We start from the raw sequence: 19,153 nt of genomic DNA, 5'->3' as shown, positions 1-19,153 counted from the left end.
AAAAAACAAAGAACCAACTTCTAGGACTCTGTAGATATGGAAAAGACATAAGTTATGAAGCACAAGAAATATTTATTTATGGACAAATTTTACATATTATCCTGCTGCTATAAAACTGCAAGATGTTGAATACTTTTCTTTAATCCAAACTTGATCACTTGAAAATGGGATTCTTTTTTGGAATTCCAAACTGCTGTAATCTGTCCTGAACCCATCAGAAGAGCAACTCACTAATGACCTCTAGTGTCATTAGCAAAAATAAGGCATGGGAGGTTTGGTGTGCTGTCAACTGGACTAGCCATCACTGACCACTATATCTCTAACTGCTTGGAAAGCCGCCACCATTGAGCTCAACTGAATCTTCTCGTTGGTCCCAGACGCAAGCCGATACCTGAGAGAGAGAGAGAGAAAAAGAAGGCTTTCAATTATTGCACATTACTGCACTACACTTTTGTTTCATGTACAGGCACAGTTTTTTTTCTTAGTACTGATTTATGGTTTTGTTATTTAAACACATATTTGAAAGGAAGGCAGGGGACTGTTAATCTGATATTCATTCACATCTTTGGCCTTAACCCACTACTCCACTAAGACACTAACAGAACAACACAAATAAATCTACTCACTCAATGTCAGCAAGCTTGGTAAGCAAGCCCATTCGAATGGAAGGAGGAAAGTCCACTGGAATAAAGAAGAAGAAGAAAGTTAACATAGCACTAATTACATGCATGTCAAAAATGGTCTTAAAGGGGAATTCCACCGCTTTTACAAAATGTATGCATAGTTCAGTCGTTGTAAACAAAGTTATTCCAGGTATTTTGATGTGAAACTTGTTCACAGTGGTGGTGACAGGAACAAGACGCTGAAGAATTAAATGCCTCAAAAAGCTCCCTCATGCAAGCTTATAAGGAATGGTTATGAACACACCCTAAATACCCTGATGTTTTCTGATTTGAGAAAGTTTAGGTCTAAAATGTATTCATTTTAAATACAGATAAGCTAGATAGGTACACGCAAGGCATTATAAGACCAAACAGTCCCCAAACAAAATTTTTCAGATTTACCACTATTTTCCTCCTCATCAACACTATATATAAAAATTCACATGTAGGTTCACAGGTAGTTTTGGATAGTAAATGAAATGGCTATATTTGCATTGTATACATTGTGACCCCTAGTTCCTATCACCACTACTGTAAAGAAATGAGCCAGTAAGTTTCTCTACAATGAACTCTCACATCAAAACACTCTGAATCACTTAGTTTACATCTCAACCACTGAATTATGCAGAAGCTTTAAAAACCTGTAGGAATTCCTCTTTAAGGTGACAGATCTCGAGTTAACATCAATATTCAATCAGGAAAAACTGGAAGGGTTTGAATTAGTCTCAGGGATTTTTCGTTTGTCCACCACCCCTCTCAATGTGTCTGTAATGCAAACTGACTTAAATCTGAAATCTGTATATTTTACACATTTCTGCATGTCGCACTTTTATTTAAATTATAAAATAAAACAGCCTGATGGATCAACAACACATGGATCATTTTCAATATTTCAGTTTCTTCTTAAAAGGGGCATTCTGGCCTATAGCTATCAATGTTATGTCATGCTATGTAATATTCTATAGTGCATCACTGCATCCTTTAGCCTTGAAAGAATTCAGGATTTTTGTATTCTTTGAGTGCTGGTCAATCAATTGCTTGTTCTCTCACTAAAAAACCCAACATGTATTATGCAAATACATTTAATGTCATACAACCATTAGGAATTCCCCTGACGGTGATAAAGAAATCCACAGATGTTCCGCTGCTGTAGAGGCTAATAAATACAGATGTGATATTCCTAACAGTAACATAAGCCGTCTGGCTTCCTACTGTATTTGCCAGCTAGTAAAAAAAAATAAACAGCTTCCAAAAAAATCCACCCTAAAGCACCTGGAGTTTTTCAAAAACTGTAGCTGCCCCCTCACCCTTAAGATACACCAGAAGGGGGTTTTCCAAAACCAGAAAATCTCACTCTGGAGATCACTGTGGCGCTGCTTTAGGAAGCAATTGTTACATTTTAAAAATAGGGTGGAGTGCCCCTTTAAAGCTTTAGCACAGCAGTAGTGAAGCATGCTACACTAGGCCACTGGGAACTTGTTTCTGTGGCAACCGCAGGGGAATCTCCAGGGAAACCAGGCTGAGAAAACAGGCTACTGAGCTGCTATACGAATGGTTTGTGATGTGTGTGTGAGTGAGCAACTGAGAGTACTGGGCCCAGGCCTGTACTGAATTATGTACTGTATTGGCACAGACAAGCAATTTACTGTATTTAAAATTATTTACATAAACTGTCAAAAACAAAAGAAACTGCATAGGTAGATTTTTTTTGTCCCCAAAATACAATGTAAATGTGCCCTCAAAAGGTCCTTAAAGGTGCTTTAAAAATAAACTACACTCTCGGAAATAAAAGCTATGTCACTGGGGTGGCACCCTCAAGGGTACATCTCAGTACCTTTAGTCAGGGAACATAATTGTACCATAATCCATTGGGATTATATTTTCTTAAGTTGCACTGACTCCACACACCCCGTCTCGTCTCCAGGCTTTTTATTTTATTGCTCCGTTTTAAAACATTTGGTTAAGAAGAGGTACAAATATGTACTTTTCACCTGGAAAAACATATTTAAGGAGCACAATTAGACCTTAAAACCGCTGTTGTACCTTTGAGGGAACATTTACATTGTTTATACCTTGATGAATGAAAAATGTACTTGCACAGAACCTTTATTTCTAACAGTGTACATTCACTTCCTCAAGGGAGAGGTGCATTTTTGTACCCTTTATTATCTTGATGTTTAATTAATATAAAATGAACAAACATAAAAATGATGAAAAATACTCAAAAAAATTAACAAAAATGTCTGAGGGCCAAGACAGGGTGTATGGAATCAATCCAGCTTAAAAAAACAACTCCAACAGAATTTGGTACAACCATTTCCCCTAACTAAACATAATGAAGACATACCCTTGAGGGTATCACCCCAAGGACAGCATGACTGTGTACAAACCATTATATTGCTGCTCCTGGGACAAAACCTTATATCTCCATTTTTGTTTTCATTTTTTTGGCATAATTTGGAAAAGGCAACTGCCCCTTATGTTGTGTCAAAATTTCATGATGAACGGTCCAACAGAAATGGTGCAGAAATACTTGGGAAAAAAAATTCCTCCATTTACTTCCATTAAACATTGAGAAAGTTTTTTCCTCGTTGTGTAAAGTCACTTTTTTGGAGATACGAGGTTTCGTTCCGACAGCAGCGATATACAACCTAATACGAGCGTCGATTGACTTCATATGAACTGTAAGGTGATTATTTGCATAGTGCATAACAGATTTCTTTACAACCTCTAATGCCCCCAAAAAAAGGAATTACCTTGATGGCACCTTACCTCTGTGTATGAGTAGATGCACCTCTGTCAAAATGTCATGCAGTGCTAGACCTTTCAGAGTTTTCAGCTGCAGGATTTCTGATTAAATTTATTTAAGGAAGAACCTTTTTTTTCCCCCAGGCATTATTTTATTTTTGTATGTCTGTTTTTTATTAACAAAACACTCAGTGAAAAGTTAAAAGGCAATAAGGATACGGTTGTATGCCGTTGTGAAGTCTTTGTTCAAAGCCCAGTCCAGTATGTTGGCGATATCTGACCGTAAGGGATGTCCTGTGCACGTGTAAACAGTGTCCTCAGTCACTTTCCCATAGGCCATATGAGTACTCTACACAGACAACAGTGAAAATATTTATCATTCGGTAATTTGCTTTGAATACTTCTCTTTGTAATGGCATATATGCATTAGTAAAACATCAAACAATATTTTCAACTGATTACCACATGAATGCTTTTCAAAGTTCCCCCAGACACACACCTGTAAAATGTTTAATGATCGCCTCATGTCTCCTGATGACAGGGTCACAATAGCTTTCATGCCATCTGGAGTGATGTCGATGCTAAATGAAACAAACGGAAAGACAGGCAGACAAAATTCGCTTATATTTTCATGAGTCCATGTTGACTGTTCATTGTTTCCTCCATTCTTTAGTTTGGCTTGGTTACTGGCCCGTCCAGCCTTGAAGTAGAGCAGGGAACATATGGTACAGCGAAACCAGTGTGTCTGAGAATTTTATCCTCAGACAGGAGCAGTCTGCACTGATCACAGGAAAACTTGTGCTTCAGACCGCTTCCCTCAGCAGATCAGTGTGATGACTGCGAGTGCGTTGAAAGAGTATTTCAAAGAGGATGTCTCTCCTGAGGATGTGAGTGAATGATCTACTACTGTCATCATTTCTTCATCAGTATAATACGGATTTGCATTTGAGACCCAAACATCAAGCCGAACCTTCTTTTCGATTGTCTGCGTGACATTAATACGTAAAGATGTATGACGTGATCAGAAAAACTCCTGTGGGATCAGACTTGTTCCCTCTGTCTTACAATACTTTAGCAGTAATGATACTTCTTTCAATTTTAATACAACTTTACATAATATAGCTTTAAATAATCACAAATATGTAGTTATGGTTTCACAAACTTTAATATATTTTTGTTTTTTGATTGATAATTTTTGATTATTGCTTCCCAGTTTTTCCCAAGGATTTTGGGATATCTGAAAGGATATACATGCATTGTTGTTATTCAGTGCACCCATTTTTATGTTTATGTTTAACTCTGATTACTTGATCTATCATCAAAATAGTCAGTAGATTGCTCAATAACGAATATAATAAATCAACAGCCCTAGTCTAAACCCGGTCAGGCTTAACTTAACTCCAATGCAAAATTCTGCATGAAAGTGCACTGAACATGGTATTGAGAGCCACTCACCTCTCCTGCTGGATAACATGCTCTAGCCTGGGGATCATTTGGTTCTGGGAGAGAGGGCCGAAACGAAACCGCGTGCATCGAGACTGAAGTGCTGGGATGATCTTAGACAGGTAGTTACAGATCAGGCAGAAGCGAGTGTTCTCTGTGAACTTCTCAATCACTGACAGCAGAGAGAAAGAAAACTCTTTAGGGTAGACAATAATACAAAAGAAAAGGTGCTAAAAAATATTCTACAAAAACTAAAAGCACTTCGGTTACATCTCAGTTATTTCGTAAACAGCATGTACCTATTTTATTACATTTAATTTTTAATTTGCATTAATAAATCCTATTTCTTTTTGTACTCTTTAAAGAGCAGTCACTTTTGCTAGTGACAAACCAAGCGGCTACATTTTGCCCAAAGAGCCATTTGGGAACCCAGCAGGTAAGCTGGTAGAGGGGCAGATGGTTTGCTACCTCTCCTTAAAGCGTTCTGAGCATCCTGGGTCATCGCATCCGCCTCGTCCAGAATCACCAATTTAAAACCCTTCCTACATAAATAACAACAACAACAACAACAACAACAACAACAACAAACACAAAAAGCACATTAGAAACAGCAACAAAACGAATCCAGCGAGTCTATTCCTAAAGTCCTATATGGCATTAGACATAAACTGGACACTGGATGCTGCTCTTACTTGAAAATAGTCCTGGTGCTGGCAAAGCTGAGGATGGGGCCTCGAACCACATCTATGCCACGATCATCTGAAGCATTGAGCTTTATAAACAAACAAGCAAACACAATAAATAAATCCTTTTAATCTGCCTCAAGTCATTTATACTCACTGAGGAAACATGACCAATTCTGCGAACTAAACTCTTTTACAGGAATGTCAAAAAAACACATTAATCAAGCACCATAAACACAAAGGATGCTGTTTTTAGATACACTTGTGACTAAACACCACCATTACATGGAAATACAATTCTGGATTGACTCTTTTTAAAAGGAACAGAACAAAGAAGGCATTTTTTGTGCTGCATCTGCATCGTATGATTACTACAATTTTTTTTTATACATCTTCACCTGTTTTCTTACTTCTTAACTAAAATGCTTGATGTAGTTTGCGAACACTGATACATTTAAAAAATGTAACATTCACTCCCCAGTCTATATCGCTGCTGTTGAAAAAAAAAAACTTGTATCTCCAAAATGGTAACTTTACAGGAGAAGGAAACATACTTTACTTTTAAAATAAGCCAATGGAACCATTTACTTTTTTCCAAGTAATTTTGGGTTGTTTCTTTTGGTCCATTCATCATGAAATTTACTTATAATATATAGGACCACGGGTGTTTTCAAGTTAGGTTAAAAACTGAAAAACAGCCCATTCTGAATTCATCGTTTGTAATGTCACAAAAAACAACAACACCTTTACAAATATCCACCTATTCAGCCTACAGCAGTTTAGCCCTGGCCATTCACACTTAAGTTATAAGCAGTGTTTAAGCCCAGGCACAATCATTTACATCTATCAGACTTAAGAGTACAATAACAGAAAATAGGTTTTACAGGGAATTATATGGAAAAGGCCACATAAAGTGAATTTTTTGGGTTACATAAACCCACACAAACGCTATAAGAGGATCTCAGGGTAAATATAAGCCAATTATATCATATAACCTTACAGATTTCATAGTGGAAATTAATGGGTAGGTGCTTTAGCCAATGGGAAGGTGCTTCAGTGGGTTTTTGGTCTATTTTTAAATACAGAGAAAACACTGTCTGTATGCTACAATCAGATAAAGCTGCAAACCACTGAATTCCAACAACCCATCATCAAAGACGTAGGTCTGCAGTACCTCCAGAACCATGGAGTTGAACTCTTTATCCTTGTAGAGTTGTTTAGCACATGCTAAGATGGTGGAGGTCTTTCCTGTTCCTGGCGGCCCATAAAACAGCAGATGAGGCAGTCTGTCTTCGCTGATGAACTTCTGAACTGAGGAGGAGGATTCAGAGACGCTTGTGAAAACTGCTGTCTAAATCAATGTTTTTAAGGCTGCAGATACAGTTGTAGAACAAAAAAGTGGCTACTGTACACACACTGTACCCACTGCTTTTCCTTCAGTTATCTGCCTAAAGTTCCTGGGCTTCACAACACATCGTTGCTATCGGAAGAAAACCTTGCATCTCCACTTTTGTTGTTTTTCAGTTTTTGACACAGTTGAAAATGCCTGTTCTTTGCATTGTGTGAAGAATGGACCAACAGAAATGGCCCAAAATGACTTGGGAAGACGTCTGGTTCCACTGACTTACATTAAAAGTAAAGTAGGTTTTTTCCTTCTCCTGTAAAGTTAGCATTTTGGAGATATGAGGTTTTCTTCCCATAACAGCAATATGCAAATAAATCAAAAAACTGTCATCACATTTTACTGACATTAGTGTCTTTTAATCATCTGACAGATCACTCTGTGTATTCTCATTCATTACTTACTTGTGCTTAGAATGTCTTGATGAGAGATTAAATCATCCAGGGTTTGTGGCCTGTACTTTTCAACCCTATAATGATAAAGAAATATAAATAAATAAATAAACAAACAAAAATACAATTCACATTTATTTCTAAAATCATTGTTTTGTCACATCACCTCCCACGAATGTATAACTACCTCTGCAAGTTTGCCTAAAACTACAATATCAAACATGAGGATCCATCAAAATCACTCACACAGTGCAAAGTTTAGCTGAAAACATATCAGGCTTCACATGAAATTGCTTTTGCAGTCGGTTGTGAAGTTGATGAAACTGCGTAGCTCCATTCTCTTACCCTGCTTACATGCGCACTAACCTACAGCTATGGAGATCTTTTTTGGAGAAGAATGCACCGCTTGTGGAAATGAGCCTGATTGAGAGGAGCAACGTACTTCCAAAACAGGCACTGAACAAGGTTTCATGTGCATTTCTTATTCCTACATTCATTGGACTTTCTTGAAAAGTTAGGCTCTCATATCTACTTTAATTTTTAAAACTTTTTTTTATGTCTTATGTGCATCTTTTTAATAATGTATGTTGCAGCTGTACTTACTTGACTAACTTTACTTTGGTTCCTCAAGCATGAATTCCTCTGAGACAGCGGGTTTCTATAATTGTGAGGTGCACAAGCAGTTCTAAAGCTTCCTCAAGTAGCTAAGGTAAGGGTATAACCCCAAACTTCACATATGTATTTAATTAAAAGACCCATATCCTTCAATATTCTTGCCTTATTTTTACCCTGAGCCCCCCCTTTTTATGTACTGTGCCTTTAAGACTAACATATGTAATAATGTCTGCATGTCTGTATTGTGTCTCATTCAAAAAGCAGACTGGACTAAAACACTCCTTATAATCTCAACGTGAGTAGGTGGAGCTAAAACGCTGTAGGCTGAAGAGGTGGATTTATGTAAATTTGATTTTTTGAGACATCACAAAAATAATTAACTCGAAAAAGGCTAAGACTGGAGCTTAATTCCTACATGTACTGGAAAGTACACTTTAAAACTTTTATAGCATTTCCATGGTACATCAAGATCATTTATTTAAAAAAACAAGAAAAATGCGGTTTTCCCACGGAGCCCCGCTGGTGACATCCTGTATAAATAAAAATAATGCATGGCCACGACTTAGTAAGGCGTGGGAATGAGATCCTAATGCGTGGCCACAACTTAGTAAGCTGTGAACTCGTTCCCACGCCTTACTAAGTCGTGGCCACAACTTAATCATCCCATTCCCACACCTTGCTAACTGGCCACGACTTAGTAAGGTGTAGGAATGAGATCACGGCTTACTAAGTCGTGGCCACGCATTAGGATCTCGTTCCCACGCGTTAATATGATGGGAGGCGTGGGAATGAGATGATTAAGTCGTGGCCACGACTTAGTAAAGCATGGGAACGAGATCCTAATGCGTGGCCACGACTTAGTAAGCAGTGATCTCATTCCCACGCCTTACTAAGTCATGGCCACGACTTAATCATCTCATTCCCACGCCTTACTAAGTCGTGGCCACGCATTAGGATCTCGTTCCCACGCGTTAATAAGGCGTGGCCACGCATTATTTTTATTTATACAGGATGTCACCAGCGGGGCTCCGTAGTTGTCCATGATATGGATTTAATAGCTTTAGCTGCATTCCTGTTTTGCTGCACCTCTACTAGGCCTGAACACTTGTCTCCTTACAGCTGCGCCACAGAGCAACAGTGAATAGTGTTTAGACAGAAAACACAGCTATGTACACAGTGTGTGGGGACTCTGTGTCTCGTTTCATGTTGTTTATTAGCCAGTTTGCTGATAAACAACAAGCAGGATGATACAAAGTGCACACATACACAGGAACATCGGCGCAGCTGCTAACATGCTCGACTGATATACCGTGGATTAAGCTACAATCTGGCATCCAGGTTAGCTAACCTAGCTGGCTACTATTTTATTAAAAACATTCAGTTTGTACACTAAATACGAGATTTGCGTTAGCCAGTCATGAATCTAAGTGAGATGTACACTGATAATAAGCTCCTGTAACGTTACATCACAACAACAGACTTCAGTTACTGTAGCGTTACTGTTTATAACAGTAGAGTTACTAGCTGGAGTTAGCTACCGCCTTGAGCACCTAAAGTCCAAAAACCTAACGTTAATAAACCAGTTTTTCTGTCTGTAACAGAGCCTCTACTCTCCTTATCCACAGCTCCAGAGTAGTAACTTCAGTTTATTGCCTTTAGGCTCCAAAGCCATCGCACAACAAACACAGATCAGTTAGCCGGCGTGCTAACGCGACAGCTCCCCATGTAAAAGGCTGCACTGCAGCCAGATTATTACTCTGTTCTCCTTATAAAGCAGCTGGACTCGCATTATCTCAGCTATAATATGCTCGAATGACACTCTGCTTATCGTAGTTACTCCTTACCATGGCAAATTCCTGGTCTGAACGGCTGTCTTGCTCGTAGATGCCATGTTTTGGTCTGTGTCGTATCCCACTTCGCTCTTGGCGCGCTTTTGTTGTCCGACTCGTAAATGAATCGGCTCATTTGAGTCGAATCTTTAAAAAGTGATTCACAAGTTAAAGATTAAACTGGATTGAACTTCTTCAGCCCCTACTCATTGTTATTGGTTGACAAATGTTAATAAAATGTGAATAATATAGTTATCACAATTTAACCTCATAAAATCACAACATAAAATCTCTCTGCAGATTGAAAAAAATCCTCTTTTTGTTATGCTCTTGTGAATCAAATATTTGATTTGAAATATAAACAGGCCTGTAAGCACATGCAACGTGGTGCTCCTAACTGGATAAAATACATCACTCAACTTATATCTGCTCTTTAATTTGGTTGCAGTAACGCAAAATAAACATACTCTCTTTGAGAACAGAAAAATATATTTTTAAAAAGCATTATTTAGGATGAGAGTGCAAGATAAGGTTTGAGTGCTTAGTGGAGAATTTTAGTTTAGCCTCATTATTATGATGATTATCATGATTATTATTAGCTGTAGGCATTGCATTGTACAAACTTAAAACCTATTTAACACACAGATTCAAATAACAAGCCTTTAATAATAGACAAACTGTCAGACTCATGCAGTAAATACAGTGCTCACAGGAACGATGTAAAACTGCCAACCCTTACTGGGGTCATATTCTTACTGGTCTGTATACAAGGAACAAGGTCCCAGCTTGTGAACCTGCATGAACCTCCACTTCTCAACATTGTACCTACAGTTAGAAGTATTATTCCATTTTCATTTTGCAAAATAAAATTATTTGAAAAATAAGGCACAAGATATGTTTATATATAACACCTAGTATGTCAGTGTGTAGACAAGAGATTGTAGACAAGAGTTCAGATTTGTAAATGAAAGGGTTTATGCACTTATGTTTTAGTTTTGTTCTTCGCAATTAAATCAGTTTAATTTGTGATTTTTTTCAGGCTAAAATTTCATGAGGATGAGTCCGAGTCAAGTCACAAGTCATTTAAGGACGAGTCCAAGTCAAGTCACGAGTCATTTAAAGATGAGTCCAAGTCAAGTCACCAGTCATTTGAGAGCGAGTCTGAGTCGCAAGTCATTTAAGAGCAAGTCCAAGTCGCAAGTCATTTGAGGGTGAGTCCGAGTTGAGTTGCGAGTTACTTAAGAGCCAGTCCGAGTTGAGTTGCAAGTTGTTTAAGGATGAGTTCAAGTCAAGTCACAAGTCATTTAAGGGTGAGTCCAAGTCAAGTCATGAGTCTTTTAAGGGTGAGTCTGAGTTAAGTCACGAGTCATTTAAGGTGCGAGTTGAAGTTGATTTGTGAGTCGGTTAACACGCAGTGTGAGTCGAGTTCCCTTCTCTACGCACTACACAATGCACACTACACATTGCATTCTACATAGTGTGTATTATACATTATATAGTGTGTATATTATACACACTATATAATGCACATTGCATACTACATAGTGCATACATTATGCACACTATATACTGCATAGTGCACACTACATACTGCATACATTATATACACTACATACTGCATAACACAAAACATATGTAATGCACATAACATACTACAATTTGCATACTGCATACTACATACTGCATACATAGTAAACACTTTATACTGTGTAGTACACACTACATACTGCATACTACATTCTGAAAACCACCTACCTAAGTACTACCAATTACAAATTAGATACTGCATATATAATATGCACTATATGCTGCAAAGTACACAATTTATATTGCATACTGCATACTACATACATAATACACTATATGCAGAGTAGTACATACATACCGCATACTGCATACTGCATACATAATACACACTACATACTGCAAATGACATACTGCATACTACATGCTATTCCCTATGTACCACATAATAGCCCAGGTACTACATGCTATTCTCCTGCTTAATTAGTATTATATTCAAGTCAGTATAGAGTTAAAAATTAATAAGGAAAAAGAAAAAAATAAGTGAAATCACACAAATATTTACAATGTTGACTTTGTTGAATAAAATTAAACATATACCTGTTTTTTATGGGTGTTTTTTTGTGAATCAGTGCTGAATTATGTATGGCCAGGCCAGGAGGCTGTTCTCCAAGCATTCTCCAACTGAACATGAGAGGACATTCAGTGGGCAGCAGTCTGCCTGCTGGAGCTATGTGTGTTCATGGCTCACTGACAACTGCAGCTTCAGCCGTAACTCCTGCTGGGCAGGTAGAGCCGTGCCAGGTGTGCTCTTCAGGTGTGTTCTCTCAGGGCCTGGTTGCAGGGAGCTCTCCATAGTGCTGAACTGGCATGTTCTTCTGCCAACCTTCACCAGGGTCATATCTTAATTGACCTGTATACAGGGAGCAAGCCTGTTCCCAGCTTGTGGACCACCATGAACCTCCATTTCACCACTTTAATTTGCAGAATGAAATTATTTGAAAGCAAAAGAAAGTAATTAATGTACACAGATATACATACATATGTATAAACACACAAACACACACACACACACACACACACACAACAGCGATATATATATATATATATATATATATATATATATATATATATATATATATATATATATCACTGCTGTCAGAAGAAACCTTGTATCTCAATTTTTGATGTTATGACTTTTTAAAGATACAAGGTTTTCTTCCGACAACAGCGATATATATATATATATGTATATATATATATATATATATATATATATATATATATATATATATCGCTGTTGTCGGAAGAAAACCTTGTATCTTTAAAATGGTAACTTTACAGGAGAACCTGCTTTACTTTCAATGTAAGTCAAAGGAATATATATATATAAATGTGTGTGTGTGTGTGTGTGTGTGTGTGTGTGTGTGTGTGTGTAGTTCCGTTTTGTATTTCCCCTTATATTTTTCAAGCATTACCATTTTATACACTATTATAAAAATGATTCAAGTTATTTTGTTATGAAATGCTGAATGTTCCAATTAAAACACAATGTGAAGATTACAACACACTTCAAACTGCAATTTCAAAACCATTCCTCTCCAATCTTTTTGTATGTGTGTCTGGAAGACAGTGTTACATAACATGATTGTGCTGTAAAATGCACAATTCATTGCAAGTCTTGGTGTGTTAAGGGGACAGGTAAGCCTACTTCAGTAGGGCTTTACAGGGCTTTAAACGTCTCTCTGATGTAATCATTTATACATACAACATTGTACCTTTCAAAGCAATCTTCAGTCTTCAGGCTTATGTAATCACTCTCTAAATGCAATGTTCAAAACCTGAAACTATTTGGTACAAGGTAAATTAAAACAAGTAATCATTAACTATAAAAAGGATTTTTTAATTATGTCGCTTGGCAGAAACAGGCTGTTAATGAATCAGACTGCCTCATTTTGATAAATCAATTGACTCAGTTCACAAGTTCAACTGATTCAAACTCTTTTAGAGCGTCTGTGTTTTTGGTAAAAGACCTCAAACAAAATGCAAATTATAATATTCTGCAGCTTAACATCATAAAATCATAAGGTTAAACACTATATTGTAACATATTAAGAACTACATTAATTTGCTTGCATGCTTTCAACAGCACGATGATCTTTCTGAGAGCAGGAGTAGCAGACATCAGACTCGCTCTCTAAAATGAACATCCTCCCTTGAATAAGGAAGAAATGAGAACCAGATGAGATGAGAATATTGCCTTGACTCGTCTTATCTCTGTAATCATTTCAGGTTCGATATGATTTTTTATACTGAGGTCAAAATTTGCTTTGACTTTCATTATTTTATGTGGTAACAATATATTTATTCTCCAGAGTTGAATTATCTCCTTCATGAATTAGTTTGCCGATTAAAGTTTGGTTTGCCAAGTGCAAAATAGTGATCTTATAAAATCATGCAACTGACCTCTAAACTATACTGTACTGAAATTGTTGCACACTTAAAATGAAATTACACTGACTTTTCAAATAATGCAATAATAATTCAATAATAATTCAATGGTTGAGATGTAAAGAAAGTCATTCAGAGTGGTTTTAATGTGAAATGATTAGTTGTAGAGAAACTTGGATTTCTTTACAGTGGTGGTAATAAGAACCAGAGTTCACTCTACAATCCAAATATCCTAAATCTAAAACCACCAGTCAACCAACACGTGTCTTCTGAGTTTTTATCAATGATGGCAAAACAATGGAAAATGTGAAAAAAAAAGTTTTGGGGAATATTTTGCCTTACAACACCTTGCATGTACCTCTTCACCATGAATGTAAATAAAAAATATGTTTTAGGCCAAAACCTTATTGTAAAACAATATTTTAGGCGTATTTGTAACCATTTCTTATAATAACTTTCTGTGAGAGGCATTAAACTCATATAGACGTCTGGTTCCTATCACTACCACTGTGAACAATTCTTGGTAAGTTTCTTACATCAAACCACTCTGATTTACTGGTAACACTGTAAACACACAAGTGAATGTGGTTTTGAAAAAAAAAAACAGAAAAAATATGGATGCACTGAATCGTTGTGTATGTAGATCATAACCTATATCTGCCTACGAGCTCTAAAACTTGCACTCTATTCTTATACTTCACCCCAATAAGCTAATTTTAATACCACTTCACCTTCGTTTTAATTCCCTTTTTTATATATATTAATACTAAGTATTTTTCACCTTTAACTTTGTTTTTTTTTATAAATAGTTATGATTTTTTATAAACAGTTATGATTATGATCACTGTTTTGTGATGTCACATTGTCACAGACAATCTATTTACGTATTGGCCTATTCAGCTTATTACACTTTAGCTCTGCCCATACATACCTGCTGAAGTTATAAGGAATGTTTCAGCCTGGACTGCTTTTTGAACCAAGGACAACAGGAGGCACCCAATCAGAACAGAGCTTATTTACATATATCAGTCTTAAAGGCACAGTAACAAAAAGAGCCTGTTTGAATTTAAGGAATAAAGAGAGATAAAGAGACATTTTTTGGTACATAAACCCACACAAATATTAAGTGGACCTCAAAATACACTCCATTCTTAGTGCACTGTACCCATAATAAGCTAATTTAAATAAATTATTAGCTTATACTTTAAAAAGTCCTTTGTTTTATTTCCATTTCTTAAATAATGAATACTGTAAGTATTTTGCACGTTCAATATTTTATTGTTTTTCACTCTGAATCACTTTGTCTTTATTTTTCCTTTGCCTTTATCTATCTAAAGCACACTGAATCGCCTTTGTGTATATGTAATGTGCTGTATAAATAGCCTTGCCTTGCCTGTGGACCATGAGGACGGCCTGTGAATCAACAGGTCGCTGAATCTGACGTTCGATTCATCAAATCGAACCGTTCAGAAGAATCGGTTCGCTAAACCGAATCGCTGCCTCAGCGAGCCCTCACTGCGTCCGCCTGTTCTCGCGAGAGTTGGAGCCTCGGCGAGCCGCTCGCTGCTGCCGCTGCTGCTGCTGGATCCGAGTGACGGAGGCTTTGGGGGTGGGGGGGCCAGCATGAACATGTCGGTGTGGTGGGGGAGAACCGGGACGCTGCCGATGGCCCACAAGGGGAGGACCTGCACCCATCACCTTTAGAAAAGAAGCGGACCCGCCGCCTCTCTCATCCTCGGGGCTGCGTTGCAATGGACCTGGCAGGATCCGCAGCGAGCCTGTGATTTCATGTGTGTGTTTTTTTTTTTTTTCTAGCCTCAGCATCTGTGCATCTGTGCATCATGGTAGACTGCGAAGCCACAGCGATCCGGCCCTGATGCAGAGCGCCGTCGGGATGCAATGCAACACGGCTGGACGGCAGTGGCATCATCGCCTTACGCACGTAGGCTAGTGGAGCCTCGCTCGGTTCAAACTCGGTCAAATGGAGCTGCTTAGACGCTTAGACTGAGTGATCTGAGCCTCCTCGCCTGCTCTGCGTTTACGCGGCTTTATTTCAGTCTTTTTCTGGTCAGCCTGAGAGAGGAAAGTAGCCTAGACGTCAAACCACGACCACCATCAGCACCAACACCACCACCACCAACAAAAACAACAACACAACCACACCACTGCTCGCAAATTATGGACGAGGAGACGATGACCAAAAGCGAGGAGCAGCAGCAGCAGCAGCAGCAACAGCAGCAGCATCATCTGAGTTTGCAAAAAGCCCTGCAGCAGTGCGAGCTGGTGCAGAACATGATCGACATCAGCATCTCCAGTCTGGAGGGTCTGAGGACCAAATGTGCCACATCCAACGACTTGACACAGAAAGAGATCCGGACGCTGGAGGTAAGCAGCCCCCCCGCCCGCCCCCCGACCCCCACTGCCAGCCCCTCCGGTGCATTAGGCTGGGGCAGCAGGTTATGTCGATGCATTTCTTTCTTTTTATTTCTTTATTTCTTTGGTGTGGAGGTGCAGAGAGAGAGAGAGAGAGAGAGAGAGAGAGTGGGCTCATGAAAGCGAGGGAGCTGCAGTGAGGCTAGAGCTTGCGCATTCTGCAGGTGGTGGTGGTGGTGATGGTGGTGGTGTGGGTAAAGTAAAGAGGGGGGGGCAAAAGAGGGGCTAGTTCGCGTCTAACATGGAAGGGCCTTTTGTTTGTTGACATCGTGTCATCTTTTTTTTTTGTGTGTGTGTGTGTGTGTGTGCGTTATGGACTGTTTTATAACACTGGATTTTTCCAAATTGCGTTATGTAATGATATTAAGGTGCCAGATAAGTGGACGATGGCTCGCTCGTCCTGTCGCCTTTGCCCGGTCCCTGCTGGGGCAGTCCTGGGTCCGGGGGCGGGCATGTTTGAAGCCTGCGCCGTGGGGGCTTCCACCTTCGTCCAAAAAATGTCCTCTATTCGAGGCCGTTTGTTGGCTTTCAAGACCACCAGGCGTGATTTGAGGCACAGCGCGAGCTACACGTACCTAGCCTGTTAGCACAGGCCACAGGGCCTTTGCACAAACTCAACCAGGAGAGGAGCTGGGAAGACACTGTGGGCCTCTTCACATCGTTTTGCACTGAGCCTGCTGCAGTGTTTATGGGCTCTCCTGGCTGGTTGAAGGTGCTAGCTCAGTGCTCTGCCATCTCAATATGAATCTTCTCTCATGTTAAATATGAAATGGGTGATTCCATAATTGGGATGCCCATAATTTAGCCCTTACTTTGAAGAATGAAACCTTTTTTGGCATTTTTTATTAGCATTTTTCAATATTAAATCTAAAAAAACAAAAAAATATCTGATTTTGACAAGGTTGATGACAGTGCCTTAAAGAGCCCATATCATGGAAAAAAACACACTTTTTTCGCAAAACCAGCCTGGTTTTAATTCACTGTTTTGTGATGTCACAGAGTCACAGAGAGGCCATTTACATATCCGCCTATTCAGCCTGCAGCACTTCAGCTCTGCTCATATCTGCTGAAGTTATAAGGGGTGTTTCAGCCTGGACTGCTTTGTGAACTAAGCGTAACACAAGGCAGCCAATCAGAACAGAGCTTATTTACATATATCTGTCTTGTTACAGTAACATAAACAGTCTGATTTTAAGGGATAAAAAGATAAAGAGAGGTTGGAACATGGTCATATGAAAATTGATGATATTTTTTGGTACATAAACCCACACAAATGTTATTAAGAGGAACTCAAAATGCAAAATAGCACAGCGTAGAATTTAGCAAGCTAGAACTTGCATAAAATTAGCGAATATGGTGTAGTAAATGGTTAACTAGCATCCATGCTAATGGTGTTAGGATATTAAAGACATTCTATAGACTTACTTGAAATACACACATATATATATATATATATATGTATACATATATATATGTGTAAATATATATATAAATATAAATATATATATATATATATATATATATATACATATATATTTTGTATAATCAATACAATCAATATAATCAATAATTTACTTTCAATCTAAAATGTATGTAACAGGGTTGCACTTAAAAAAAAAGTAACCTTATTAGCCAATTTATAATAAATGTGCTTTTGTTCAGCCCATGATCTTCAGGAAATTTGGATGCTAGGGGGACTGTGGTGGCCAGGCCCCTAAAATTATTGGGCCCCTCACATACTGGCAAAACTGTGCACCCACGACTAACAGGAAGATCCAGTTTCTTAGGACATAAACTACACTGCAAAAGTCAGACAGATACAGCGTGCCATTTATTTAACTTACACTCTAAACAGCCATTAATTACAAGTTACTCATTTAGCAAAGCAGAAAACTTGTTGTTGCTGTCCAAAGTTTACAGGAGAAAGTAAGTTTTACTTTTAATGTAAGTTAATGTAAAGAGATTTTATTCCAAGGAATTTTGGAGCATTTCCACTGGGCCATTCATCAGGAAATTGTGACATGTGACACAATCAGCAAAAAATGATAATATTTCTTTTGTTCTTATATATATATATATATATATATATATATATATATATATATATATATAACAAGATTGTGCAGAACCTTCAGCAACTACACATAATATCAACAGTTTCAGTGTTTAGTGTGTCCATCTTTTGCTTCCATTTCCATTTTTTTTGGCCACCCACTGAAAGGTTCTTTAAGGAACCAAAAGTGGTATGACATCATGCCAAAGAGCCCTTTTTTGGCCTCTTCATTTTTACAGCGATTATTTCAATGTTTTTGCCAATCTGGAAACAGTTACTTAATCTATGTGAAGAACCAGGGACTTAAAAAAGGGTTTTAGCTTGTAAAAAGTTCCTGAGATGGTGAGGTTCTGGAATCATCTGAAAATGAGAAAGCCTCTGAGTTGTTCTTTAGGGTTTTGTTGCACTCTGAACATCAAAGCATTAATATTTGAAGGTTTCTGGAGTCTGTGGTACAAGTACTGGGGTTGAGTGGCTCAGAACTATAACCACATATTGACTGGTCAGGATCTTTTTTACATGCCAGAGATACGAGAGTAAATTACTTTTTTGGGATATTGTTTTTAGATAGTATACCTATATTTTTTTAGATAGTATACCAAAAACTCAATTTTAGAGTTTTTCTGTAACAAAACCTTTTTGAAAGATTTCTAAGTGGCACCAAAAAGGATTCCCAGACAGGTAAAAGATAAAACAAATCCACAAACTGCTATTTTGTGAAAAAAAAATGAGTTTTAGATTCATTTGAGTATTTATTTTGGCTTAAAGAAGGAATCATGATGGAATTTAAACAGAATTCAAACTTTTGATGTCATGAAGGTTTCTGTAAAGTTTTAACCAGTGTTCGTTTTAATCTGATGAACAATGCTAGTGTGGCTCTGTTGACTGTTACACTAAATGTGCCAAAAAGTGTTCTTT

General features: G+C 38.0%; 2 protein-coding genes across 3 annotated transcripts in view; one reads left to right on the top strand and one right to left on the bottom strand.

Moving 5' to 3' along the window:
- Positions 1–52: 52 nt before the first annotated feature.
- Positions 53–9,902, bottom strand: rfc5 (replication factor C (activator 1) 5). Its single transcript, XM_036598813.1, has 11 exons — positions 9,790–9,902; positions 7,343–7,407; positions 6,711–6,847; positions 5,546–5,625; positions 5,322–5,395; positions 4,866–5,025; positions 3,910–3,991; positions 3,630–3,759; positions 3,435–3,512; positions 627–681; positions 53–391 (listed from the first exon to the last, which is right to left on the bottom strand). Exons 1-11 carry the CDS (start codon positions 9,834–9,836, stop codon positions 295–297), a joined length of 1,005 nt encoding a protein of 334 aa, XP_036454706.1. The 5' UTR covers positions 9,837–9,902; the 3' UTR covers positions 53–294.
- Positions 9,903–15,600: 5,698 nt separating this feature from the next.
- ksr2 (kinase suppressor of ras 2) overlaps positions 15,601–19,153 on the top strand; it is a 164,920-nt gene continuing 161,367 nt past the window's right edge. For both annotated transcript variants that reach the window (XM_036598989.1, XM_036598988.1), the window contains exon 1: positions 15,601–16,134. In XM_036598989.1, the coding sequence (XP_036454882.1) occupies positions 15,928–16,134 (207 nt within the window). In that variant the 5' untranslated portion in view covers positions 15,601–15,927. The remainder of the gene's footprint in view (positions 16,135–19,153) is intronic.

The sequence above is a fragment of the Colossoma macropomum genome, unplaced genomic scaffold, assembly GCF_904425465.1.
Source record: "Colossoma macropomum unplaced genomic scaffold, Colossoma_macropomum, whole genome shotgun sequence".
In the NCBI taxonomy this organism is placed as follows: Eukaryota; Metazoa; Chordata; class Actinopteri; order Characiformes; family Serrasalmidae; genus Colossoma; species Colossoma macropomum.
This window is presented reverse-complemented; position numbering and strand designations above follow the sequence as displayed.

Coding starts and splice junctions, on each gene's coding strand:
- rfc5 (XM_036598813.1), bottom strand. CDS start 9,836: ATGGCATCTACGAGCAAGACAGCCGTTCAGACCAGGAATTTGCCATG. Junction 3,992..4,865: donor CATGTTATCCAGCAGGAGAG/GTGAGTGGCTCT, acceptor TGTTTCATTTAG/CATCGACATCACTCCAGATG. Junction 3,760..3,909: donor GATCATTAAACATTTTACAG/GTGTGTGTCTGG, acceptor TTGTCTGTGTAG/AGTACTCATATGGCCTATGG.